Source organism: Eumetopias jubatus, unplaced genomic scaffold, assembly GCF_037043125.1.
Source record: "Eumetopias jubatus isolate StellerSeaLion01/CBP00866 unplaced genomic scaffold, mEumJub1_p1.0 scaffold_13, whole genome shotgun sequence".
Lineage (NCBI taxonomy): Eukaryota > Metazoa > Chordata > Mammalia > Carnivora > Otariidae > Eumetopias > Eumetopias jubatus.
The window spans coordinates 55,053,406-55,067,647 of record NW_028274819.1 but is presented as its reverse complement, the minus strand read 5'-3'; the positions used below and the strand labels follow the sequence as shown (position 1 = coordinate 55,067,647).

General features: G+C 39.6%; 1 protein-coding gene across 10 annotated transcripts in view; it reads left to right on the top strand.

Moving 5' to 3' along the window:
• Positions 1-14,242, top strand: part of FAM168A (family with sequence similarity 168 member A) — a 186,957-nt gene that overhangs the window by 117,734 nt on the left and 54,981 nt on the right. For all 10 annotated transcript variants that reach the window (XR_003611223.2, XR_015766657.1, XR_003611224.2 and 7 more), the window contains one exon: positions 3,141-3,228. Coding sequence is in view for 7 of the 10 variants with exons in the window: in XM_028115755.2 (XP_027971556.1) it covers positions 3,159-3,228 (70 nt within the window). In the remaining 3 variants the exon portion in view is untranslated. The remainder of the gene's footprint in view (positions 1-3,140; positions 3,229-14,242) is intronic.

Below are 14,242 nucleotides of genomic sequence, written 5' to 3'. Positions count from 1 at the left end.
CAGTACTGTAAATGTATTTTCTCTTCCTTATGATTTTTTTTAAATATTTTTTTAAAGATTTTATTTATTTATTCATGAGAGACAGAGGGAGGCGGAGAGAGAGAGAAGCAGAGGAGGGAGCAGGGAGCCCGATGCGGGACTCAACCCCAGGACCCCGGGATCGCGACCCGAGCCGAAGGCAGACGCTCAACCATCTGAGCCACCCAGGCGCCCTTCCTTATGATTTTCTTAATATTTTCTTTTTCTAGCTTGCTTTGTCATAAGAATACAATATGTAATACATATATAAAATATGCTAATCAAATGTTTATGTTATTGGTGAGGCTTCCAATCAACAGAAGATTCTTGGTAGTTAGGTTTTTGGGGAGTCAAAAGTTACATGCAGATTTTGGACTGCAGAGGGGCTTGGTGCCCCTAACCCCTGCATTGTTCAAAGGTCAGCTGTTAATGATTTGCAAATTTGTCTCATTCTGTGGGTTGTCTTTCACTTTCTTAATGGTGTCCTTTAAAGCACAAAAGTTTTTAGTTTTGATGAATCCAGTGTATCTGTTTTCTTCCTTTGGTTGTTTGTGCTTTTGGTATCATATTTAAGAAACCATTGCCAAATCCAAGGTTACAAAGGTTTATTCCTGTATTTTCTTCTTTCCTATATGAGTTTTATATTTTCAACTCTTTCATTTAGGTCTTTGATACATTTGGGGTGCCAGTCTTGGCCTTGCCCTTACTTGCTTTGTGACCTTGTCTCAGCCTCACTTTTTTCATCTGTAAAGTGAAAGTTGATATGTATGTATATATATAGAACAACAGAAAACAGATCAGTGGTTGTCATGGGCTAGGAATCGGTGGGAGGGTATTGACTACAAAGATGAGAAAATTTTGGGGGGTGGTGAAAATGTTTTATATCTTACTTGTGGAGTGCTTATATGACTACATTTTTCAGAGCTCATAAAACTATATACCTGAAAGGGGTAAGTGTCACATATGTAAATTATACTTCAAAAATCTGTCTTTCAAAAAAACAAATGTTACAACAACTCTACAAAGTATACAATATTCTTTTCCATTTTAAAGCTAGAGGAAACTGAAGCTCAGAAAAGTCAGTGGACTTGCCAGTGGTCCCACATTTGATATGTGGCAGTTTCAGGATTTGAACCTAAATCTGCCTGATCAGAGTTTGTGATCTTCCTACTCATTTTTAGCCTGTCCCTAAAACTATTAACAGTATGTGGATTCTCTTGTAAAAGGTTGACCTTCCCTTGAAAGCCAGGAACCCTCTTTTCCTGTGAGCAGCTTCCCCAGACATGACTGTCATATTTGTAACCTAAATTTTGAACCCCTGGCAGATATCATTTCTGTCAGTCATTAGTTGGGCTTGGAATCGATACTGTTGTGGAGTGCTGCCCAGGCATGATCTCCTTTTGAGGCTGTGGCCCTTATTTTGGAGCAGCAGGAGACCAGTTCCAAAGCTGATGCATTTCTTTGGTTATGAAAAGCAATTTCATACCTTGCCCAATCAGCAGCACAAGGTACCTTCTCAGTGGGAGAGTGACCATATGTTTATAGGGCCAGTTGTACTGCTTAGCACTTTAACAGTCTTGCTTACCCCAGCTTATTTAGCAGAGAACTAACTGGGCAGAAGAGAGATCCAAGGCAGGGAAAGTGTACAAGTGGTCTTCTGTGTTGTTGTTGTTCCATCATCACCACCATCATTTACCTCTGCCTGCCACCCGACAGTTTGCAATGTATTTTTGACATTCTGAGATCTCTCTTAATTCTCCCAGTACCTTTTAGGAGAGTGCTTGTATTCTGAGAGAGTGTTACTTGGTTGTATTCTTGGATAACTCTGGCTGCAAGGGTATTTTCTCTTTAAGGTGTGCTGAAATATGTATCTTCTGTAACTTTCATCCTCAAGTTTTTCTGGTTTCAGTTTGTCAACTGGTGGTAGTTTAGTCTGTTGCCCTGCGGTGATTTGCCAGGGCTGCCCATTGGGTACATTTCAGGAAGTTCTAGCCTCTGAAGTTGATCAGTGGCATTTCCTTTTTTGCCTGTTTGACTGCCCTACCTTCCTCTCCTTGGGAACCTATTTTTACTCTACCTTTCCTTCCAGAACCCTGGAGAGACTTAATTAATTGCAGAGCAATTGTCATCAAGCCAGCTGTTCACTGCCTATCTTGACATTTGACTTGTTTCCTATCCTGAGGTGCTACAAGAGAAGTTAATGACCTAAAAAATTGCCCGTCCATCATGTGAGCCTAGTTAGGAGGGAATTGTTTGATTTTTATGAAGTGTAAATAATATATTTGTAGAGACCAGTTTTTTAAATGTGTTGGCCTGTATGTCAGAGATGGTTCCCTAAACTAGATGGGACAAATTGGCTGGCTAATAGAGTTTAATGACAGATTTTTCCATTAATCAGAATGGAGAATGTGCTTCATTAAGGTAATTAACAGAGCACTTGTGCAGGTGATACTTCTTGCACACAAATTTCCAAGTTTATTTCTTTCCGTTGAATACATTTTGAAAGAGATCTTGGCTGTGTTTCCTTGTTTGCATGAAAATGATCAGTGGCAATAAATTTCTATTTTTTCCAAATCTGGTAACTGGTATCTTGTCCGCTACAGGTGCAAAGGATTGGTGAGACACTTGATGCTCTTCCTAATAGTGTGTGTGCTCATTGTTTGGCTCTTGTGCTCCCCTGGTGAGCAGTAGAAGTGCATCCTTTCCTAGCTCATGAACTAGCATCCTTAGAATTAGAAAGTACCTCAGAGAGCCTAAACTAATGGATTTCACATCCGGACATTGGAGTCCAGTGAGGCGAAGTGACTTGGCCAGTGCCACACAGTATACTAGTGGGAGAGTCATCTGTGGGATAGTGGGTCTAGTTCTGAACTGAAAGGCAGAAGGCCTGGGTTGACATTAGGCAAGTTGTATCACCTCTCTGCTTCTCAGTATCTTCATCTGTATAATGAGCAAAGTGTATAGCATAGGGTCAAGTACGAACAAATGGATTTTTGTTTAGTTCTCTTTCTGCTGTACCATGTTGTTCTCTGTGAGTATAAATTGAAGATTATAGAGGGGAAGCTGATATCAGGGAAAATGAGCAATCAATAATCGGTGCTGTTTTCTTTGTTTCTCTATAGGATCCTCAGTCTTCCACAATGAACCCTGTGTATAGCCCCGTGCAGCCTGGGGCTCCTTACGGCAACCCTAAGAACATGGCCTACACAGGTGAGTGGTGTGAGAATAGTTCCTATTTTGAAAAATGGTGGTTAAGGACATTACCAGATAACTTGCTGAATGACTTTTGGTGTACTTTACCAGAGCCAAGCTTTACCAGAGCCTCCCAAAGCTCTGATAAAGCTTTGTAATTTATAGAAGAGTGATATATCTGGGGTCCAGTTCTTACAACTAGCATTATTGAACTGTCAACTAGGGGAAAGGAAGGGAAGTAACATTTATTTATTGAGTACCTACCATGCTGGCCCTGTGATACACACTTTAACATATGTTTAATTTTAATCTTAAAGCTTCTTAAAACCATTTCACAGTTGAGAAAACCATAATCATAGTAAGAGACCATGAAACAAAAACAAAAATAGATATTTGAACCCAGGTCTATTGATTCTGAAGACTGATCTTTTTCCTGAACCCCATACCAAGCTGTTTCCTACTTCTCTGTCTGTGTGTATGTTGTCCCTCTGTCTGGAATGCCATTGTCCCTGACAACTTCACCTTATTCTTGAAGAACTCAGCTCTGAGCTCAGACGGCACTCTTCCAGGAAGCATTCTCTCCCTTACTTGGCCTTAGGCAAATTTTTTAACCTTCCAGAGCCTTGGTGTTCCCATTATAAAATGAGGGCAATAGTATTTTCTTTCCTTCTTTCCTTCCTTCCTTCCTTCCTTCCTTCCTTCCTTCCTTCCTTCCTTCCTTCCTTCCTTCCTTCTTTACACTTAGTCTAGGTTTTTTTAATTGATTATAGTTGACATACAGTATTCCTTTAGTTTCAGGTGTAAAACATACTGATTCAACAAGTCTATATGTTGTACTCTGCTCACCACAAGTGTATCTACCATCTGTCACCATACAACACTATTACAATATCATTGACTATCCCTATGCCATCCCGTTTATTCATTTTATATCTGGAAGCCTATATCTCCCACTCCTCTTCACCCATTTTGCATCCTCCACCAAACTCCCCTCTGGCAACCATCACTTGGTTCTCTGTATGTATAGGTCTGTTTCTGCTTTTTGTTTATTCATTCCTTTTATTTTTTTAGATTCCATATAAAGTGAAATCATGCGGTATTTATTTTTCTCTGACTTATTTCACTTAGTGTAATATTCTCTAGGTCCATCCATGTTGTCGCAAATGATAAGATCTTATTCCTTTTTATGACGAGTAATATTCCATTTGCACACACACAGACACACACACACACACACCCATTTTTTTATCCATTCATCTGTCAGTGGACATTTGGGTTGCTTCTATAATTTGGCTATTGCATAAAATACTGCAACAAACATAAGGGTGCATATATCTTTTTAAATTAGTGTTTTCATTTTCTTTGGGTAAATACACAGCAGTGGAATTATTAGATCATATGGTATGTTTTTAATTTTTTGAGGAACCTCCATACTGTTTTCCACAGTGTCTACCAATTTACATTCTCATCAACAGCGTGCAAGGAATCCTTTCTCTCCATATCCTTACCACCAATACTTGGTGTTTCTTGTGTGTTTTATTGTAGCATGAAGTGATACCTCATTATGGTTTTGATTTGCATTTCCCTGATGATGAGTGATGTTGAGCATCTTTTTATGTGTCTTTTTGCCATTTTTATGTCTTTGGAAAAATGGCTTCAGATCTTCTGCCTATTTTTAATTGGATTATTTGTTTTTTTGGGTGGTGAGTTATATAAGTTCTGTATATATTTTGGACAGATCCTCTGCCCATTTGTGATTGGATTATTTGGATTTTTTAGTGTTGTCTAAGTTCTTTATGTATTTTGGATATTAATCCCTTATTGGATGTATCATTTGCAGATACCTTCTCCCATTCAGTAGATTGCATTTCCATTTTGTTGATGGTTTCCTTCACTGTGCAAAATCTTTTTATTTTGATGTAGTTCCAATAGTTTATTTTTGCTTTTGTTTCCCTTGCCTTAGGAGACATATCTAGAAAAATGTTGCAATGGCCAGTGTCAAAGAGATTACTATCTATCTATCTATATATTTTTTTAAGAATTTTATGGTTTCAGGTGTCATGCTTAGGACTTTAATCCCATTTATTTTTGTGTATGGTGTAAGAAGGTGGTCCAGGTTTATTCTTTTGCATATAGCTGTCCAGTTTTCCCAGTGCCATTTATTAAAGAGACTGTCTTTTCCTCATTGTATATTCTTGCCTCCTTTGTCATAGATTAATTAACCATATAAATACATAAACGTGGGTTTATTTCTGGACTCTCTATTCTGCTCCATTGATCTATGTGTGTACTTTTGTGTCAGTGTCATACTTTTTGATTTAGCGTTGCTATCAGGATTAAATGAGCTACTACTGTAAGGCACTGAGCATGTAATATCTGGCACAAAGTAAACACTTAAAAATGTTATTATTTACAAATAAATAAAGATGGGTAAAATATGGTAATAGAAGTAAATGAGAAAATGTATTCATGTTGTCTAGCATGGTGCTTAGCATATCATGGGCCTTCAAAAATACAGTATTCCAAGGTGAAGGCAACAGTATTAATATACACATGGGGAAGTAGGAAGGTATGGTCAGGGTACAGTCAATACTTGAGATTAGCTGGAGTAAAGAGTAGAAAAGGGGAAAAAGGGGCAGGGGGCACTTGGCTGGCTCAGTCAGAAGAGCATGATCTTGGGGTCGAGCCCCATGCTGGGTGTGGAGATTACTTTAAAAAATAAAATCTTGGGGAACCTGGGTTGAGCTCCAAACTCTTGGTTTTGGCTCAGGTCCGTGATCTTGGGGTCGTGAAATTGAGCCCCACATCGGGCTCTACACTAGGCACAGTCTACTTGGATTCTCACTCCCTCTCCCTCTGCCACCACCCCTCATGCTTGCTCGCACACATGCTCTCTTTCTCTCTCAAATAAATCTTTTTAAAAAATAAGATCTTTATTAAAAAAAAGGGGAAAGTGGGAAATGATGCTCAAAAAGTAGATGAATGTCTTGATGGCAGGATTGGAGTTGGGGGGGTAGAGAGTTTTGCCTCAGAAGAGAGCCATTGGCAGTGAATAGAATGTGCTGGTTCCTTCTTACAACTTTGCACTTTACTGTGTATTCTATATAATTTCCTAGACTGAAATTGGAGGGATCTCAGAGAACTTTTTTTTTCTTGATTTCTCCATACTTTGTTCTATAAGAACACTAGAGTGGTGCTTCAGAAATTCCTCAAGTATGTGATTTGATTTTGAAAAATTTTTAGAACTATTTTTATAAAGAACTATTTTTAGTAAATATTTAAAAATATTTAGAACTATTTTTATACACATAAGATGAACAATGTGTTAACTTAAGGTTTTAAGAATGCATGTTAAAAAACACCGGGGCACCTGGGTGGCTCAGTCGTTAAGCGTCTGCCTTCCGCTCAGGTCGTGATCCCCCGGGGTCCTGGGATCGAGCCCTGCATCGGGCTCCCTGCTCTGCAGGAAGCCTGCTTCTCCCTCTCCCCCTGCTTGTGTTCACTCTCTCGCTGTCTCTTTCTCTCTGTCAAATAAATAAATAAAATCGTTAAAAAATAAAATTAAAAAATAAAATTAAAAAAACCCCCAATAGTTGCAGCTACTTGTTTGTAAATCAGGATTTTCTCAATGCTTGGCAACCTAAATAACATTCAGAAATGTTAGAGGGTGAGCCTGATAGAACTATAGCTGTTATCACTAACTTTTAATTTCATATGTTTGTGTTTATCACAACAGCCTTATTATCCCTATTTAACCTTAGTAGTAAATATTTTGAAATTTCTGTGTGAAAATATTTACTAGAAACTACAATTGTTGTATGTTTACTCTAATAAAATTAATTCCAGTAACCAGGACCCACTGAGCGGTAGTTGCTCTTTTTCTTCCCTGTTTAGTGTCTCAGCAACCTAAGTCCCTTTGGCAGAGAGGACTGAGCTGCTCTGGCAGACAGAGCCCAGGGGAATCCTGTGGGTTTCCTGTGATACTGGCTGCCTTCATTCTCACTGAATTGCTAAAACTGAGAAAGAAGAAAATAGTTGCATTTATCTATTGATTTACCCAAAAAAGATTAGGCAATGTGATATATTGGAAAGGAGGTGGACCTTGTTTTTGCTTGGCACAAAGTAGAACTTGGTAAATGTATTTTGATTGAATGAACAACAACCAGATTCAAATCCCACCTCTGTTAGATAATAGCTAGGTGACTTTGGACAGGCTGCTTAGCCTCCCTAAATTTAAATGCCTTTAATAAACTGGGATAATATTACTTATTCCATAGGATAGTTGTGAAAATTAAATGAGATAATTAGTACTCCTCCCAAGGGAGAGAGGGAAGATTGTCTTTGTTTCTACTAAGTCTGAAACTATATTTTAAGTTAATTTCTCTGCTGCAGATTCTAGGACCACATGGGAAGAATAAACTCCACACAAGTAGAATAAATTCAGACTTCACACAACCCAAAGTTTCAAATTCTTAGGGAAATTTTCTTTTTTAATCTAAGCTTCCTGTTGTCTCTCTGTACTTTTGAGTCTTTTTTTTTTTTTAAGATTTAGTTTTATTTATTTGACAGAGAGAGCAAGAGAGCACAAGCAGGGGGAGCAGCAGAGGGAGAGGGAGAAGCAGGCTCCCTGCTGAGCAGGAAGCCCAATGTGGGACTCGATCTCAGGACCCTGGGATCATGACCTGAGCCGAAGGCAGACGCTTAACCATCTGAGCCACCCAGGTGCCCTGAGTCTTTTTTTTCTAAACTGACAATATGACTCCTCTAAGGCCCGAGCTTTATGGAGGGGAATTTGAGTTCCAACTCATGACCTCTCCAGGGCCCAAAGCCTCATCTCCCACCCCCAGTGGCTATAAAAAGCAAGCCCTTTAATTGCCCAAACCAAAAAACCTTCCCACAGCAGTTCAACATTGGCTATGAGAGTTCCTGATTTTTAGTTTCCTCTTCAGTTTTTCACTCCTGGGGATTTCTTTTTCTTTCTTAAAATCCTAACTCTGCCTATGTTTGTTACATAACACGAAATGTTTGTTATACTTTATCCAGCTTTTCCACGTGTTATGTAGTAGGCAGATTTTCACGTTATCTTCTCCTCCATAGTGCTGGAAATAGAAGACCCAAGTAAGATAATTTGTAAACAAATGCCAAATATAATGCATTAAAGCAAACATTTGTTATTATTGTTAGTAACAGTAATGGTTATGTTAAAGAGTTTTATCATTTGGCAAACACATGCTAAGTACTTTTTATATATTAATTATAATCTTATCATAAAGCCTATAGTACTTGTCTATTACTGTTAAAGAAATTGGTAGTTTAATTCAAGTTGTAAGACTTGACCAGTGTATATCACTCCTAAAAGATGAGGGAAAGACTTGAACTCAGGTCTTTGTGATTTCAAAGTGTATATGCTTCCTTATAGTAAGCTGATCTGTCTTAAAATATGTACTCCTTTCACTGTTTCCAGTGATAAGCTAGGTGAGAGGGTTGTTTTTTAGTCTCAGAGGTTCTAGGACTAGGGATCCTCACCTTTGAGGGACTACAAGTCTGCTCCTGGCCAGCAGTTTGGGGTAGGCTAGTGGAGTAGGGTAGAAGGAAAAGTGGAAGGTCAAGTCCATTGTGGTATCCTCTACTTCAGGGGTAATGGGGTAGTGGCCACAGGGAACAGAGAGGTTGGGGAAACTCCTGATTTTAAATTCTCTGTGATATCTGAGAGGGAAATAAAATATGACTTCACAATTAATGATTCTGAAAACCAATTCTAATGTGTGGGTCTTTTCCTCACACCACGCAATTCTCCAATACCAGCTGCGTGTCTTATAGTTCAACTCAGTTCTGATATATCTACCTGGCAATAGCATCAGATTCCACAGGTTGAGGCCTCAATCCCACAAGACTGTCCTCACTTCTGATGCTAATTGCAAGTCCAGGTTGTTACCTGTGCTTTTGGCTGATAGCCTGTAAAACAATCAGAGGTTCCCACAACCACTGCTTAGGGTTCAAATAATCTTATAGAACGGCTCATAGAACACAGGAAACCAGTTTACTCACCAAAAGGATGTAATTCAAGAATAGGTAGATGGAAGACATGCATAGGACAAGGAATGTAGAAACGGGCATGGAACTTCCATGCCTGCTCCAGAGGGTGCCATTCTCCCAGCACCTTCATGTGTTCACCAACCTGGAAGCTCTCCAAACCTTGTCCTTTTTGGCTTCTATGGAGACTTCATTGCATAGGCATGATTGATCAAACCACTGGCTATTGGCAGTTGATTCAACCTGCAGCCCCTTTCCCCATAGGTCAGGGATTGGATGGGACTGAAAGTTCCAACTTTCCAATCACATGGTTGGTTCCCCCTGGCAACCAGCCCCCATTGCTTTCCAGAAGTCATTCCATTAATATAAACTCATTTGTGGTTGAAAGGAGTTTGTTATGAATATCAAGACATCTTTATGGCTCTTACCACTCAGAAAATTTCAAGGGTTTTAGGAATTCCTGTTCCAGGAATGAAGATGAAGACCAAATGTGTATTTCCTATTATAAATCACAATATCACAGCAATACAGTGTATTCCAGTGAACAGCTATCTTATAGCCAGTTGACAGTATTGTCTCTTCTCCCTTTTCAAAGTTCCTTTACTGAGTGCTTACTATGTGCCAAAAACTGAACTCAGTGTTTTACAGACAATATTTTTATACTTGCAACTGTCCTATGAAGTGGTTATAATTAGCTCCTTATGCATCTTGGAAAGGAGAATTTAGAGAATGTAATATGTTCACATACTTTAAAACACTTAAAGCATAGATAGTGTAATTGACTGAATGTTTGTGTCACCCCAAATTCATATGTTGAAGTTCTGATTCCCGAAGTGATGGTATTTGAAGATGGGGCCTTTCTGAGATAGATTTAGTTGAAGTCATGAGAATGGGGCCCTCATGATGGGATTAGTGCCCTTATAGGAGGAGGAAGAGCCACCAGAGCTCGCTTTCTCTCTGCCATGTAAGGACACAGAGGGCTGCCATTAGCAAGGCAGGAAAAGAACCCTCACTAGAACCCAATTGGGCTGGCATTCTGATCTCATACTTCCATCCTCCAGACAGTGAGAAATAAATGTCTGTTGTTTAAGCCACTCAGTTGTGGTATTTTATTATGGCAGCCATAGCTGGTTAATAAAGATAGTAAGTACAGTGAATATCCTTTACATGGATTTACTGTGGCAGGGGACTCTTTATAGAATGGGGCATTTCTTTTCCTGAAAGACCTCAGTAACATTTCTCTGCCAGAAGTTTGCAATATGGACAAGACCTAAATATTCTCCACACTTTTCTTAAAATGCTCTGGTGGTGAGAGCATCCAGGTGTCACCAGAGATCTAGGATAGGTGCTGAAAAGACGGGTTTTGGAGTCTGTCAGATCTGGGGTAGAATCTAGGCTCTGCCTCCAGTTAGCTGTAGAACCTTGGGCAAGTTACTTAATTTTTTTCAATCTCAGTTTCCTCATCTCTAAAATGGGGTAATGATCTATACAGATGGTTAGTTCACAGGTCCATGAAAATGTTTATGAAGTCCCAGGTACCATGCTGGGCTCATAGGTGGTGCTCAGTTAACAGTTGTTACAATGCACAGTGGTGAGTATATCTCTACTGGGGAAAGAGTGTGGAGTAAAGAGTTAGTTATTTAGATTCTGCCACTTAAAAACTATGTGATGTCACATAAATTACTGAACTTTTCAGGCCTTAGTATATCATCTGAAAAAAAAAGGAAAAAAAGAAAAGCATTAGGAATTTATTCCTCACAAGACAGCTGAGAGTCATAAATGTAACAGGGCCAGCCATTGACTTGACTTGTAGTGAAGTTTCCAAAACCCGACTAGAAAGAATTCTGAACAGATGGACCTCTTAAAGTATCCCATCATTTTATAAGTGAGAAGATGGAGAAGTGTTTTTGCAGGAAGTGTTGGAGCTGGGTCTCCCTATTTCGGGTCTGTGTATTTATTGTCTCTCTACCACAGAGTAACAACCAAGGTTTCATCCTTGAAAATCTTCCTTGTTTATACCCTCTCCTGGCTACTACTCAGTCCTCTGCTGGGCCATACCAGCTCACATGCTCTCCCCCACTCTTGTGCCGGGTCCTAAATGAATATCCCACTGTCATCTAGCAGCAAATATCTGTTGAAATACTTCAAATACCCTAACAAAACACATGACCCTCAAGTTTGGAAAATTAGGAAATTGATATGTTCAAAGACTTCACTGTCATTTTCAGGTTTTTTTCTAGAATACTTTTTTTTACTTAAGAACAATTTAAGAAACATATTTGTATTTGACAGTTTTTCAGCTAGGAGACCTTGATAATTAAGCTGACAGCCTGCAGATACAATGAATAATCTGATATATTAGTAGATTGAAAAAGAATCTCTTTCTCTGCAGTGACCCAAGCCTTGCACCCTTCACCCTCCTTTGTGAAGATCACCTGATAGAGGTTTTAAGACTGACTAGTTTGTTCTTTGCAAAGAACTTTTGTGGGGGTTTTCCCCACATATTTATTTCTTATAACAAGTCTAGGGAGGTAGCCCCTGTTTTCCAGATGAAACGACTAGGGATCAGCTGTCCCAAGGTCACACTGTATAGCAGAGCCGAAACTCCAGATCTTCTGCATTACAAAGCAAGAGCTTTTACTGCTCTAGCCCTACTTGGCTATATCTTGGACACCATAGAGATTAGCATCGTAGATGAGCCTGGGAAATGGATTCTGATTCCTGAAACTGCTCCACAAAACCCCCTTTTGATAGTCAAACGGATCTCTACTCAGAAAAGACTTCTCAGGTCACTTAATAAGTTTTTGCCTATGACTGAAAAAGGTCTCTTAAGAAGAATTCTTATTAACTGTTCTCACTATGGTTACTAGTAATCTCCTTGTTGTTAAGTCCAGTGGACATTTGTCAGCCTTCATCCTAATTTGACACCCCTGTATCATTTGATGTTCCAGATTCATCCCTTCTGGAAGTTTTCTCTTTCCTTGCTTTTCTTTGATTATAACATAGTTTTTTTGTTTGTTTATTTTTCCATTTGTTTTTTCCTTTCTTCCTCTCTGGCTATTCTTCTGAACATCTTCTCCATGAATGTCTTATACTTTGCTCAGATGTATCATGTCTAAAACTGAGCCCATTATCTTTCCCTGTAACTCATTTTTCCTTTTATCAATTTGTAATTGGTACCATCATTCACCTATTCCCTCAAATCAGAAACAGTCTTTTTTTTTAAGATTTTTTTTATTTGACAGACACAGAGAGAGCACAAGTAGGCAGAGCGGCAGGCGGAGGGAGAGGGAGAAACAGGCTCTCGCTGAGCAGGGAGCCTGACGCAGGGCTCCATCCCAGAACCCTGGAATCATGATCTGAGCCGAAGGCAGCCGCTTAACTGACTGAGCCACCCAGGTGCCCCGATAAGAGTCATCCTTGATATCCCTTTTTCTTTTGCCTTCTAAAGTTAGTTACTAAGTTCTATCTTTTCTTTTTAGAAATTCTAGAGAGAGAGAGAGAGAGTATATGAGTGGGGGCCGGGGGGAACAGAGGGAGAGAATCTTGAGCAGACTCCCCACTGAACACAGAGCCCAACTTGGGGCTCAATCCCAGGACGCTGAGATCATGACCTGAGCTGAAGTCAAGAGTTGGCCGCTTAGCCAGCTGAGCCACCCAGGCACCCCAGTCCTATCTTTTTTTTTTAAATTGTGGTAAAATACACATAACGTAAAATTATTTGCCATCTTAATCACTTTTAAGTGTACAGTTCGGTCACATTAAGTACATCCAGGCTGTTGTGCAAGCATCACCTCCATCCATATATAGAAATCTTTTCATCTTACAAAACTGAAACTGTATGCCCATGAAATAACAGTTCCTTATTCTACCCCTTTCCCCAGCCTCTGGCAACCACCATTCTATATACTGTGTGTCTCTATGAATTTGACTACTCTATATACCTCATACAAATGGAATCATACAGTATTTGTCCTTTTGTTTCACTCACCGTAATATCATTGAGGTTAATCTATGTGTAGTATGTGTCAGCATTTCCTTCCTTTTTAGGCTGAATAATATTCCCTTGTATGTTTAAGCCACTTTTCTTTTTTCTTTCTTTTTTTTCTATATGGATTTAAAAAAATTTTTTTATTGTTAATCACCATATATTACATCATTAGTTCTTGATGTAGTGTTCCATGATTCATTGTTTGTGCATAACACCTAGTACTCCACACAGAATGTGCCCTCTTTAATACCCATCACCAGGCTAACCCATCCCCCCACTCTCCTCCCCTCTAGAACCCTCAGTTTGTTTTTCAGAGTCCATCATCTCTCATGGTTCGTCTCCCCCTCTGACTTACTCCCCTTCATTCTTCCCTTCCTGCTATCTTCTTCTTCTTTTTTCTTAACATATGTCGCATTATTTGTTTCAGAAGTACAGATCTGTGATTCAACAGTCTTGCACAATTCACAGCGCTCACCATAGCACATACCCTCCCCAATGTCTATCACCCAGCCACCCCATCCCCCCCACCCCCCACCACTCCAGCAACCCTCAGTTTGTTTCCTGAGATTAAGAATTCCTCATATCAGTGAGGTCATATGATACATGTCTTTCTCTGATTGACTTATTTCACTCAGCATAACACCCTCCAGTTCCATCCACGTCGTTGCAAATGGCAAGATCTCATTCCTTTTGATGGCTGCATAATATTCCATTGTGTATATATACCACATCTTCTTTATCCATTCATCTGTCGATGGACATCTTGGCTCTTTCCACAGTTTGGCTGTTGTGGACATTGCTGCTATAAACATTGGGGTGCACGTGCCCCTTCGGATCCCTACATTTGTATCTTTGAGGTAAATACCCAGTAGTGTAATTGCTGGATCGTATGGTAGCTCTATTTTCAACTGTTTGAGGAACCTCCATACTGTTTTCCAGAGGGGTTGCACCAGCTTGCATTCCCACCAACAGTGTAGGAGGGTTCCCCTTTCTCCGCATCCCCGCCAA